Source organism: Zophobas morio, unplaced genomic scaffold (genome assembly GCF_036711695.1).
Source record: "Zophobas morio isolate AGI-343-1 ecotype UQ-CSIRO unplaced genomic scaffold, CSIRO_AGI_Zmor_V1 ptg000322l, whole genome shotgun sequence".
NCBI classification, from domain to species: domain Eukaryota; kingdom Metazoa; phylum Arthropoda; class Insecta; order Coleoptera; family Tenebrionidae; genus Zophobas; species Zophobas morio.
The window spans coordinates 78,656-93,071 of NW_026972426.1; the positions used below are offsets into that span (position 1 = coordinate 78,656).

At 25.1% G+C, this 14,416-nt stretch overlaps 1 protein-coding gene and 1 long non-coding RNA gene across 2 annotated transcripts; both read right to left on the reverse strand.

Annotated features, from left to right (window-relative positions):
• Positions 1-1,025: 1,025 nt before the first annotated feature.
• On the reverse strand, positions 1,026-12,039 carry LOC135119947 (exportin-7-like). Its single transcript, XM_064044318.1, has 22 exons — positions 11,984-12,039; positions 11,575-11,679; positions 11,421-11,518; positions 11,047-11,131; positions 10,863-10,947; positions 10,703-10,794; positions 10,485-10,574; positions 9,339-9,412; positions 9,139-9,283; positions 8,899-8,998; positions 8,099-8,214; positions 7,033-7,121; positions 6,391-6,463; positions 6,052-6,169; positions 5,573-5,633; positions 3,628-3,787; positions 3,082-3,220; positions 2,873-2,949; positions 2,638-2,760; positions 2,240-2,293; positions 1,701-1,754; positions 1,026-1,214 (listed from the first exon to the last, which is right to left on the reverse strand). The coding sequence occupies exons 5-22, from the start codon at positions 10,891-10,893 to the stop codon at positions 1,026-1,028; spliced, it is 1,785 nt and encodes a 594-aa protein (XP_063900388.1). The 5' UTR covers positions 10,894-10,947; positions 11,047-11,131; positions 11,421-11,518; positions 11,575-11,679; positions 11,984-12,039.
• Positions 12,040-12,492: 453 nt separating this feature from the next.
• LOC135119933 (uncharacterized) lies at positions 12,493-13,406 on the reverse strand. The gene is made up of 4 exons (XR_010278432.1): positions 13,288-13,406; positions 12,781-12,896; positions 12,636-12,725; positions 12,493-12,588 (listed from the first exon to the last, which is right to left on the reverse strand). It is a non-coding gene; the product is annotated as an uncharacterized LOC135119933 (long non-coding RNA).
• Between the last annotated feature and the right edge of the window lie 1,010 nt (positions 13,407-14,416).

Genomic DNA, 14,416 nt, shown 5'->3' on the forward strand with positions numbered 1-14,416 from the left:
AGTTAAATCCTATTAAAACCATTTAGTTGCATATAGTTTATCCTCTATCTGCCTTTTAATTAAAAAAAATGGAGTCGTTCTTTCCTTTATTTTTTTACACAACCTCACAAACTTTAAAGTTCACTACTATATGTCGATACGCCACGTTGAGTCATAAAATTACGAACTTTATAAATCTAAACTTATAACGAATACTTTCGAAAATATTAAATATGCTATACCTTTTAGCTTACTTATTATATACTAATTATAACAGGCCTATTACCGTGGTTACTAAAAAAGTAAGACGTGAAAAAGGCTTTGAACAACGAAACAAAGCTTTTGAAGGTCTTACAAATATGGGCGAGTGAAGCTAAAATACTATTTGAATTAAGTCAATTGTTATATCAACAGGTCTACTTAACCTTTTGCAATAAGTTAATTTTATGTGTTAGTAACTCTACTCTTTGTAAGCTGTTCTTGAACGATGGTGTGTGGCAGCTTAAAAAAAAATGGTTTTCACCTCTCTTATATGACATCTTCGCTTTATAGGCGCTACAGTTTTAATTTTAAGTCTACACGAGAGAAAGAGAAAGAAAGTCAATACCAGGACACCAGGCTATAACGACAATAACTCACTGTTGCGAGAATTATTTTTACTAAATGACTTTGCTTTCTTTGTACCCAGATAGTAAAAGGGTCAAAATATTTATTTTTTCTTCTATTATAATTGTCGGATCTTCTAGTTATTGATCGGTTTTATCTTAAAAAAAAAGGGCGAGTAGCTGGGAGACTCTGGTATAGGGAAGCGGGGGGGGGGGGAGAAGCAGTTTTACTTATCTATTTAATATTATATTAATTATTCAGTTGGTAAGACTTTCATTAATTAGAATGTTTAAGCTTTCTAGATATTTATTAATACGGGTAATTATCCCTGAATAGAAATCTAATGGTAAAGTCCAACAATAATTCTATTCAATAATTTTACGAACTCTTTGCGGGGTAATGAAATAAAGTATATAAATTTAACGAAGTTTATATATATTTTAGAATATCATAATACTATCGCTCTCCCCAATAATAGCGCCCTCTTCCTCCGGAGGAGCCGTCTTAGTAAAGTTAGTAACGTCCCTTCGAAACGAATTAATATTCTTATTAAACTGATTTCGGTTCCTTTGAGAAAGGGAGCCATCGAGCCCGTTCATCAACTCATCAAAAAGTTTATGGAACATCGGCTAGACAGTGTAAAAGTATTACAGCGATATAGAAAAGAGGTAATATATTACAAGTACCGAACGTGAAACAAACAAAACTTTATAATACGTAAAACTGTTAATAATATCTTTACTATAAAAACTAAAAGTTAAAAAGAATTTATTAAGAGATATAAGCCTCTATATGACAAATATTACATAAAGTTAACTTGTATTAGAGTGATGATTCGCTAACTGTACTCCAAAAAAGCAATAATAATAAATAAAGGAGATGAAAAATTTTCATAAAATTAATGAAGTTATCTGAATCATAAACTTCTTCTAATCATATAAAGTTAAGAGTATAAAATTAAGCAAAGTTTACTAATAATACGAAATTCGAAAAGCAAACTTTTCAACCTTTTCAAAATAAATTTTAATGCATTCAATTATAAGTAAACATGAAGCGAACTTTAGCAGAAGTATTAAAGAAGTATAATAAACTTTGTATCAACCACAGCAACTTACTTGTCTTTCATTGGATTGCTGCTCAATAACGTAATTCTTGGCTTCATCAAAATACTTTTTGTTTATGAAATATATATTTAATGATATTTAGTACTTCTATAGTAGTTCATAATTTTATAAAAATTCGTTATAAAGTGGATATGATAAAATTCTATTGTTTTTAATTTATTTAAAGTTGAAGATTGTATTAATTAAATTAAAAAAAAGTTTACAATAGCATTTTTTTTAAGTTACAAAAAAAAAATTGTAATTTTCATCTTTAATGTAAAATATAAAAAAACAATAATATTTATTATTTATTAAAAAGTTAAAGCACTTCATAAACTTCACAAAAATTTAAAATTGTCGAAACACTTTTTTAATTTTTTTAATTTTATGAAAACTATTATTACATATTATAATAATTAAAAAAAAAATTAATAATTGTTTATTACAATAACCTGTTTACAATAAAAATAATAATTTAAGTATATTTTTCTATTAAGAACTTGGAGATTATTTACTTTTTAGTATTGAAAATAAATTTTTTAAACAAATACTTTTTTATTAAGTATGATGATGGCCAACATCGGCCTCGAGAGCGACCAATAAATCTAATAAATAATAAAAGCGTTATTAACAGGTTTAGAAATATCATAAAGAGGTTTACTAATTATTAGTATATTTATTACTAGAATCACATATAAATAACAATACTACTTTTTAACAATAAATATATATGCATTACATTTTAGAGATGCTTATTATCAATATATTAATTAGGAAATCTCATAATCAACAATATAATAGTTTACAATAAATAAATATTAAAGTACACAATATTAAAAGAAGCTTTTAATAGGTACAATATTAATAATAAACAAGGTGCTAAATAAAATTCGGTAACTTTTTTTTCTAAGGAAACAACCAACATTACTGAGGACGAATATCACGTGACCTTGCACTCCTCAAAGATTACTGCATTAAGCATGACTTTTAGCATTTGCACCAGCAGCTCTTTGCAACTCTCAATGGCTAAAATTAAGCCGGTGTCTACTTGATTAGTCTTCTTTTTTAAGCACTAAAAAGTGATAAAACTGTTAAGCACACGTGGAGATCTGGTCTTTTCACGTGTGTAAAAATACATGCGGCTATACTTAAGTTTATGAACGGTCAAAATTTTAAAAAAATACTTTAACGGCATGAGAAATTAAGGAATCCAAAGCGTGACAGCATTTCACTGCGAGTTCATCATTCGAACTACTTCGTCCTATTAATAATTAACCAATAGTGTTTAAAAAAAATAGTCCAATACGAATGCTTAACAAGCTTAACAAGTAACGCTTTTGATACACATTTTTAATAATAATAATGATGGTAACAATTAAATAATAATAGCTACCCATTAAAGCGAATCCTTCTGATATTGAGTTGATAAAATAATGGAAGGCATTACTATCGAGCGTCGCCAAGTAGTAGATATGATCAGCTGCTAACACTTCCACAAGACTGTAGTACGCCTTCGCAAGTTTATTAAAACTCTATAATATATATAAATATCCTATAAATTCTAACTTCGAAAAGCTATTTCATTAAAAACTACACAATTGAAAGTGCGTATTGACAGGAATAATAATTGGTTTATAGTTATATCAGCCTAAAAAATTAAAAAGCGCAGCGGACTTTATACGAAATTATTATTAACTACAAAATAGAAAATTTATACTTTACAATGGAATATTTGTTTTGCATTAATATGTGGCATGAATAGAATAATATTAAAAAAAAATTAAAATTTTCTTAGCGTATATTATATAATAAAATTATTATATAGTATTTCCATATAAGCAGTATAATTCATTAAATAATTTTTTAAATTTAATTTAAATTTAATGCAGTAAAATTATTGTAGAAGCATAATGTCATGAATCATAATAAAGAAAGTCACCAAAATCCAATCAAGTTGAAACGTTGATATGACTTGATAAAAGACATTCAAAACTTTGTCCAATGCTTCGTCTCCATAAAGCTTGAAGGCGCCAAAATTGACAAACTTCGCGCCAAGTGTATGCACAAGGATGTTGATCGAGTACAACACTCCGCGATATCTGCGTTTCAAACCAATTAAATTGATTACAGAACGTAAGTAGTTGACAAAATAAAAATTAATAAATAATATACAATAGCATAAATTGAATATAATTCAGTTATTTTATTTATAAAAGTCGACTGCCACTTTAGAGTCGTACTAGTTTTTTAAGGAATAGCGTGATAACCCTCACGCGAGAAGTGTTTCCCTGTTGCCTATCCTCACTGCGCAAGCTCCAGAAGAATTTAATACACTATAGCACGCTCTAAAAGTTCAAATGTTCCCAATAATTTATTACTGAACCCAACTGAACTATTCACACGCATCTACTGGAGAAAAAAATAAATGTATCGACCATTGAAATTAAATATTGCTAAAAGCGCCTCCAGGTGGAATAGGAGTCATATTTACACCTCATAGCATGTTTTCCAGTAATCCGTTACTTATAGATAGCATGCTTTTATTGAAATAAAGTTATTTTGTGGTCCATCACATGCTTATAAATTCTAAGGTACACATAGCATCGCATGAAAGAGTTTATATATAAATTAAGGTATTATGACTAATTAATATATACGATTCCTATTCACTTATTTCATAAACTAAAAAAATACGGCGCTTTACATTACAATTACAAAATACTTTTAATATTAGTAAAAATTATAAATAAATCACAAGTGGACAGTAAACATGTATAATAATATTATTAAACGCCCGTAGAAATTACTAAAAAATTCATCTGTTAACACATAGTTACGTGGTGACTCTCACACAATATAAGCTAGTAGCCGACCACCATATGGAAGCGGCTAGAGAAAAGATAATGTAAAGAAGCAGGTTGCAGATTCGGGCTTTAAATTAATATAAATGGGCCCACATTAATATAATTTTTATAGGGTTTCCTATAATAGGCTCCTTTCGAATATGACATAGAAATATTAAACAAGAAGTCAACAATTAGGAAATGCAAACCACGTGGCTCCAGTCATAAACTGAGTGATTAAGAAAGGACCGAAATACAGGAACAGAAAAAAGGAAAATATATAAGGAAATGATAAAGTTTCTATACTCTTAAAAACTTGGCCAGTAATATGTTAATATAGAAAATTTATAAAGTATTTAACAAAAAAAGAAACTTAAACGTATTGTTTATAAAATCAGCGTAATTAAATATACAGAAAGTAAATAATTTTTAAAGTACAAACACATCGTAAATTATAGAACATTTCCATAAATAGGAATTGTTTATAGAATTAGCAACAATTATTAATAAAAGATTTAAGTAACTAAATAGTGATGAAAGATAAAAGGTAGTAGCAATATATATAAAGAGAAGTTTTTTATATACAAAATTAAAAAAAATATCATCATGAAAGAGTAGAATAACTGTTAAGGTTGATATGTTATTTAATATAATTTAACAAACTTATAATAATATATATAACTTCATTATAAAAGTGAATTAATGAATTATATAACTGAAAAGGTGTTATAGTAAATAAATTTGAATAAATTACACGCGCCAAAAAATCATTGCATAAAAATAGTTAAAAGTTACTACTAAAAAGATTAAAATTATATATATATACTTTAAAAAAACTTTACAAAAAATAAACTTGCTTAACACAAACACTAATATTATAAAATAATTATAGAAAGAAATGAAAACTTTTTAATAATATAATAAAAAAAAAACTTAAGAATTAATAAATTGTTATAGTAAAAAACTCTATACAAAGCATATAATAGTAAAATATATATTTAGAAACGTAAAGTTGGTAAACGACGAAGAGAAAAGGCGCACCGATTTTTCTGGCTCTCCTGCGAAGAGTCGTTACTAAACTGAGAAGATAACAAAAAGGCAACTGCATGAAATAAATAATAGGAATAGATAAAAATGAATAATAATATACAAATAATAAAAAATTATTAGAAAAAAAAAGTAAAAAGTATGCTACGAATTTTAAAGAGTAGGAGTAAAAAAAATCAGTAAGATATAAAAATAATGAGTAGGGGGGAATGAGAAAGACTAATAAATATAATAGATAGAATAAATATAGTATAATTTACAACATAACATATATATGGAAAACAAATAATAACAACTTCAAAAATAAAAGATAACAATAAAAATAAGATACAGTGAATATAAAACATGCAATAATTTAAAAAATTTACTTTAAATTGTGTACGCTTATATATCAGCACATATAAACTATCCATTTATTAATTGATTGATACAATATTTTTTTTATATTTCAAAAGTTCATTTATCAAAGAGACCAAAACCCGAAATGATTTGACTGAGCTGTCTAAAAAGTAGAATGCCATTCACGCTGGTGACTTCGAATTCGATTCGCGGTTTCCGATTGCTGACGAGCTCTCCAAAAAATTTAAGAATCTTATGAAAATAAAAAAAAAAGTTAATTTTTTTGAATTAAAAAGTCACGTTTTGTAAACAATAAATATTTATGAGTATAAAACTGAAGCAAAATAATCATATAAATATCAAAGACACAAACTGTAGGCATAACTTTCCATAAATGTGCTACGTGAAAACATAAATTTGATTGATGCGGTACTGTCTTATTTATAAAAATAAGTAATAAAAAGAAATCGAACGGGAAAAGTGACGTCCACGTCATCCATCCATATATTCATGGCCTCTTGAAGAACATTAGTATAGTGCGGAAAACTGTTCCGCAAAGTATACAATGAAAAAAAAATAAAAAAAAAGCAGCAAAAAATTTAGAGATTTTTGATTTATTAGAAATAAAACTAATGAAGTAAAAATCTAAAACTGAAAGACGTACCCAAACACTTTTTTAAAACGGTGCGACCATCCAAGTCACCAAAAAAATACCAGTGTTAATATATGACTGGATAATATCAGAAACAGGAGCCCAACATGACCAAAAAAATTTATATATATAAAATATTCGACTTATACATGACTCACTCAATAAATAGATTATGAAGGGCTATTAATTTTCTTCTAAAGCTGAAAAAGTAAAGAAAAGTACGGCTTATGCCTCTGCAAGGCGTGTTTACTCAAAACTACAAAGTCACTAAAGTATGAAAAGAAAAATACAAAAAAAAGTAAAAAAGCAGAATATACATTTTGTGTATTGGATCTCTTAAGTATCATCGATTTTTGTAACCGTTATAAAAAGTTAACTGACTAATCAGTAACAGCATAGTAATCGTGAAAATTTATCCAAACATGAAAATATCTTTCGACGTGGGTGAAGGGGCCAAACTTACATGTAATCAAAATAGCACATGAACATTTCTTTATTTTCAGTAACTACCAAGAGGCCGGTCAAACTTCGGGCCACTTCAATGACAGTACTCTAAGAAAATGAAAAAATAACGCCTACTCCAATATGAAAACAATAATATATGATAATAATGTTTAAAAATAGTGGATATGATACAATTTAATTCATATGGATAGCAGGTTAGTAAAAAAATGGATGAGTTTATACTAATACCGAATCAGCAAACATATAGCGCGAATAAATGCGTCAATAAAAATTATTATAAAGTGAAAAGTAGCAAAAAAAATTGTACTTTTAAAACAACAATTAATAAATTAGCGTTATTTTTTTTATCAATAAGAAATAATATAAAATTATATTATTTAAAAAATATATTATACATTTATAATAAAAAAATAAATATTGCATAATTATAAGCAACTAATATTAACAAAAAGAATTAATTAATGTATAGTACAATTATTATTATAACCGATAATACTAAATAATAATATTAATTAATGATAATGAAAAAGTTAATAAGTGCTCTGCATATGTAATAAATCTTCTGTAATATAAAATATTAAGAACAAAATGTTTAAAGAAAATGATTATACAATACTAATAGGATTGGTATATAAATGAGAATAAAAGAAGAACAATAAGTTAGCTGTAAAAGTATAACCAAAGAGCGGATGTGAACAAAAAAAAACTAGTAACGTGTGGGTAATATTTTTTTTATATATTATAGAAAGTAAAAGTATAATAGAGAGCTGTAAAAAAATTATAATAATAAACTAAATAAAGTAAACTAATATTTAAAAAAAATTAAGCGGAATATAATTTATAAAATAAATAAATACGAATGTATATGATCATTATAAAACAATAATTAAGGAGAAGTATAAAAAATTGATAAAATGAATAAATAAACATGAGGAATAATAATTATATAAGTATAATAAAAACAAAAAAAAAAGAAAATATTAGTAACACGTAAAAAATATATATATAAGAATTAGACACTAAATACAGCAATTATTATAATTTATAATAATATCAAGAAAAACCTTCACTGAATTATCATTTTTTAATAAACTATAATCGCGCGGTTGGAAAATGGAACAAAGATTTTGAAAAGCACGATCAAAAGTAAGCATAAAGTACTCAAGCATATCGTTTTCAGCTAAAGAAAGTTATTTTATTACAATAAACAGATATAAATATGAAAAAAGAAAAGTATAAACAAAAATTAATTTAATAATTTTTATAAATTAATAAGTAATAGTAAAAAAATTGAAAACTCATGAATAATAATACTATAAGAAAATAACAAGTTTTATCATTATAATAACAGAGCGTGTAATGAACATAAAAATATATATATAACAGCTGAAAGAAAAGTTGCAGGTAAAAAAGTATATTATAATAATGAAAACTTCAGGCTACTAAACTAGAAAGGAACTGTTAAAGTATGTCTAAAAAGATAATTATGAGAAAATGCTTTTTAGTAAAAAAAGACTAATAGTATCATAATAATATATAAACAATAAATATTAAAAGTTAAGAAATTAAAGAATTTTATGTATTTTGCATTATTAATACAGAGATGGATAAGGACAGTATATAATAATATAAAGTCTACGCAAGTAAATAGAGGATAATCATAATTAAAATTAAACAATTACTTAAAAGCTGAAAAAATTGGAAAACTCAACAACTACTAAAATGTAGTAATAATATAAAATGTAACAATTATCTATTTAAAAATACTGTAAACCTTAATAACTTAACTAATTATAATATATATATAAAATAATGATACACAATAATATAGAGAAAAATAAAAAGAGATTCTCATAGCTTCAACCTTCGCAATCAATATAAGTAGAAAGAATTCTAGAGAGGGCAGAATAGTAGTCCGTCCTCAGATTTAAGCGTTGAGGAAAACTAAAAAACTCTAAAGATTCCTTATCATAAAAAGAAATAAAGTTAAAAAGTTAAAGAAAAAGAGGAATAGAATGAATAAAAAAGGACTACTCCATTAGGTTGACCAATAAAAAAATCAAACAAGCATTACTGTTCAAGAAAAATATAACAAGTAGTTTACGGCATGATTCCGTAGCAAATACTGAATGGTATCAAGTTTAACGAGCATATGGCCGAAACTATAGCCCATGGAAAGCTCAGTAAAGGTCTTCAGCGTTTCTTTTATTATCGTTTTATTATTAAAGAAGACTTTCAAGTTTTTTAAGCTAAAAAATAAAAATAATAATATATAATAATAACAAGAAAAGAAAGTCTTTTAACATTTTATTAACAAAAGCATCCAACACCGTCAGCTGGTCAGGAAGGTTAAGACTTTCAGCAAGCAAAGAAAATAACTTGAAAAAAGAAGATATTATTTATTAGCAATAAAGCAATCAACGTTTCTTCTTAATATTACCTTACTGAAAAAAAAACTAAAAGCTATTCAAGTAAAGTATAAATGTTGTAAAGGGTTATTAGCTATCATTATTTTTATATATATAATAAAAAGCACGTGATAAAACTAAAAAGTAAATACCATCAATAGTTCTAAGAAATAAACTTATCTCTATTTTCTTATAATATTAACAAACTAAAGCAGAGCTTAAGCAAGTTGTTCACACGAAAATTCATAAAAGCACTAAGAGGGGTTGATATTTGCTTTTAAAATATAGCTTTTTTTATAGATTTTAATAATTAAAAGTTCAAGAGAGCCCCCAAAAAACTATAATATATATAAAAACCAAAATTTTAAATAGTTATAGGAAGCACGTGGCTAAACAAAAGCTATCAATTATTTAACTTTCTAAATGGTGAAGTTAAAATAAATTTTATTCGTTCGTTCATAAACTATAAAATAGGTCCAAACAAAACTCCTAATTAATAATAAACTTATTGGTAAGCGTATATTCCTTATTTTATATGTATATATTACGTGGCATTATAGCTATAACAGTATATTAGTTCATATAAACTTTTGTAAATATTTATAAGAGATTACAACATTTCACTAATTATGGGCGTATAAAAAAATTTAGACGATCCGTTCTTGTTAAAGTATAGTTATCAGTACGCAGATAATTACCAAGATTTATAGTAGCAAGTGGTTAAACGACAGTTAAAACTATAATAAAGTTATTAGAATAGAAAAACAGATTATAATTTTTTTTATGTTCTAAGCACGCGCTTAAGAGTAATTTATATTATCAATAAAATAAATTTTTTTCATTATTATTTAATATTTTGAACTCAAATACTCTTCATTCATATTTAAAATGACTCGAAAAGTATATTAATAATGAACTTTTTTTTAAAATTATAAAGGAAACTTATCGAGACTTCATTAATTATATATTTTTTGAACTTTATAACAAAAAGATACAATAAGCTTTCAAGTTCATATATTTATATAATAATAAGTATATAAACTTTAGAAGTTCGAAGGACTGGAGTGCCAATAAAAGCTTTACTAAAGTTTGTAAGATAAGTTAGAAAGGCAATTTCAAGAGGCTCGCAGCTCTACAGCAACAATAATAATAATAATAATAATAGTAATAATAATAATAATAATAATAATAATAATAATAATAATAATAATAATAATAATAATAATAATAATAATAATAATAATAATTAATAATAATAACCGTTTGCATATCGGCAGCAATGCTCATCAATCTTAGTACGGTGCAAGCCAATTCGCCATCCATGGATTCCGATTTAGGAGAAGTAATAGTCACTATTTTAATAATAAGTATATATGAATAAAAAAATAATAATATAAACAGTAATAATAATCAGTATAACCTGGCCGAGTACTAAGAATAGAAGCGGCCATGAACACCAAGCAAGCCAACTGCCTTTTAACGATCTCATTGGAGCCACGTGACACCTTATAAATTATTATAACTGACCAACTAATAAGACATGCAAGTGTCAATAATTTATAATAAAGCATAAAAATAGATTATATATATATATCTATAAGTACAGAATAAGAATTGTATAAACTGCTGAAGACTTCAGTTATGTAAGGCCAGACGACGGCGTATTGACAGCGCGCAACACATGCAAATCTATAAACACAGAAAAATAAGTTGTTATCCAATTATTCGAATATTATTAAATAGTTATTACTCACTTATATTTACTTACATAAAAAGTAAATTTTTATAATAAATTTTAAAAAATTTAACAGTCAAGTGTTATATATATATTAATAAAATTTTTTAATAGTAAGCATTATAAGTTTGGGATTCAACCCAAAAAAAATAAGACTAATTTTATAAATATATTAATAAAATATCGAATGTGAATTTTCATAAGAAACTGTTCACGTTTATAAATATTAATTATTATTGTTACTTTTCCAATTGGTCTAATAGTATTTCTTGATGATCAAGTATATCGTCAAGACCACTTTCCACGCCTTTAAGTTTCAAATTGATGTACGCCTTTGCAACCTTTACAGAAGGTGAAAAGGTAAATAATAATGGTTTCAATAAGTAAAAAGGGGAACCTCCGGAGAACTTTGCTCTACAGTATCCAATATTTTATAAGAATAACAGTTGGCAACAAACTTTTGCCAAACTAGAAGCAGGTAATCAACATCACTTTCGGGAATCTGAAGGGTTTTATATACAAGTACAATAATAATATAAATAATATATACATATATGCAACTTTACTAAGAAAAATAAATAAAGGATATACTTTTCATAAAAATTAAACGATGACTTATAGAAACGTTAAAAATTTTATAAAATTTTTTAAAAGAATAACATAACTTTAATAAAAATTACTTAATAAATTATACAACATAACTAATTCATGTATAGAAAATAATAACGATAATATTATGATAATTAAATAAAAATTCTTTTCCTAGAAAAAATAAAAAAATAATAAATAAACATAATATTACAAACCGTAAGAGAAGAAAAACTTTCGCAAGTAAATGCTGCGAGATGCTTAACAAAAGGGTCAAAAGTTTCTTTCTCAAATAGAGAAATCAAGTCATGCAATTTCATGCGCACCAGTAGTCGAACAAACTAATAATAATAATGTAGTCAAAATAAACATATTACTATTATAGAATTATAGATTTGGTATTTTATAACAATAATAATAAAGATAAAAAATAGTGTTAAGAAATATATATATGAATGGATAACATTAACAATAACTATTATAATTATTAATATTATAATATATAAGTATATATTAAAAAGATGGTGTGGTATTCAGTAATACATTATAAATTAATATCCGTTGTGAAAACTTAAATATAGAAAGTTATGACTCATATTAATAACAGTAACTAACAATTATAATTATATATATAACTATAATGAAAAAATTAATAACAAATCAGGCAATATGATGGTACCTCGTGATAGTTTTTGTTAAGGCCCATTTTATTATTAAATATTACGGAAATGTTGTGAATAAAATAAGAAAAGTATGTTTTCCTTTCTTCTTTAAGAAAAAATGAGCGTCGAATGGATGCCAGTTGCACAATACACTCCATTACCTACAATTTTCTTAGCAACAATAATATTATTATATTATATATAGTACATTCGTATTTTCTTCACAAAATAAAGTGTAAGCCTTAAAAAACAGCCGTAAAGTGTCAACAGTAATACCCCCCCTCCACGAACAAGGAAGCTGTCGGTTTATAATATATTAATATTAATAATGATAATAATTATAATAATAGTACATCGACAGTGTAGAGATCTTCTCCGCTTTCCTCTGGACAAGTCCCGATAAAATCAAAGGAAAGACATTTGTAAATAAGCAAAAGCGATTCATCAAGAACTATTTTGTTGCTGAACACTTAATATAAATATATGATAGAAAAAATATAATAAGTAATACAGAATATAATCATAAATATAATACAAAAAAAGTTATATAAAGGTGTTTTTTAAAAAATTCAGTCTTCATTTAAGCCAATCAAAACTAATACTACGAATTTTTTAATAGTTTCCTTATTTAACTAATATAATGGAGAGCAATGAACAGGAAGTACACGCACGTGATATAATATTGTAAAATATTCCCATTTAAGAAACTCTCCAATACAAAAAACTGCTTTCTTTAAAAAAAAAATAATGATAACCTCACCCTGAACTTCGGCAAACTAAGTAATAAAATGTTATAAAAATATTATTAAAAAATATTATCTGTATAATAAAATAATAATAATAATGAAAAAAAGAATAACAAGGAAAGGTTTTATCGATTCCCTCACGCAAAATTTTTATGCCCATTTCAAATATGGGAAGTAAAGCTTCGCTTCGAAAAGAAGTGCAGATTTTCCGCTGGAGTGTAAAAGAGCGAACAATACCTTGCTAGCAGGAAAAAGGGATAAATAAATTTACATATTAAAAACCAAGTGAAGATAGTAAAAATAACAAATGTATGCACACAATATAAATACTAAAGTGAAAGTATACTAAAAAAATCCCTACAAGATATATTGTAATTAAGAACAATTTGTTATTTTTAAAAATTTAAAAATTTACTTCCTGAGTATACAACATAGAATACGATTGATAAATATTACAAAAAGGGCATTTTATATAAATAAAAATTAACGAGAATCACACACATTTTTGAATATAAAAATTTATAAATAAATTTATAAATTATGTAAAAATAAAAATTTAAACATTATATTAAAATTTACCGAAAAACGTATAAACATTAAATAAATATATATAAAAGTAAATAAAACTTTAAAGGGAATAATATTAGTTACACGTAATTATAAATACAATAGCAACATATTTCAGACCGTATTATAAGTAATTTTTTTCGTTATTTCTACTTTTGTATAGTTAAAGAACTTTTAATAATAAATATGGTAATATACACGATAATCTATACTTTATAGAGAGTTATATAACAAATTTGTGATAAATATATTGAATACATATGCATGTTAATATTATGTTCTAGTTTATATAAAAATAACCTAAAGAAACTATAATAAATAGCATAATTGTATGCGCTATAGTGAAATAGAATAATATATAACAATTAGAAAAAAATATAATAAGTAATAAATCACTATAAAAATATATAATATACAACTATATAAAGAAGAGTTTGTTTTGTGTAGTACTTTTAATAAAAATAGTATTGGGGTACATATTATATACAAAATGCTTTTGTTTAAACTTTATTAATATAAGCTTCAGTAATCATTATTAAAAAACTTTACAGCAGAACAACATATAAAACTCGTCTAAAATTTATCGACATATTCACTATGATATTGCTATATTTAGTTATAAACGATGAATATAATAATGAATAAGGTGTCCAATGAAAGTAAGAAATACTAGAAC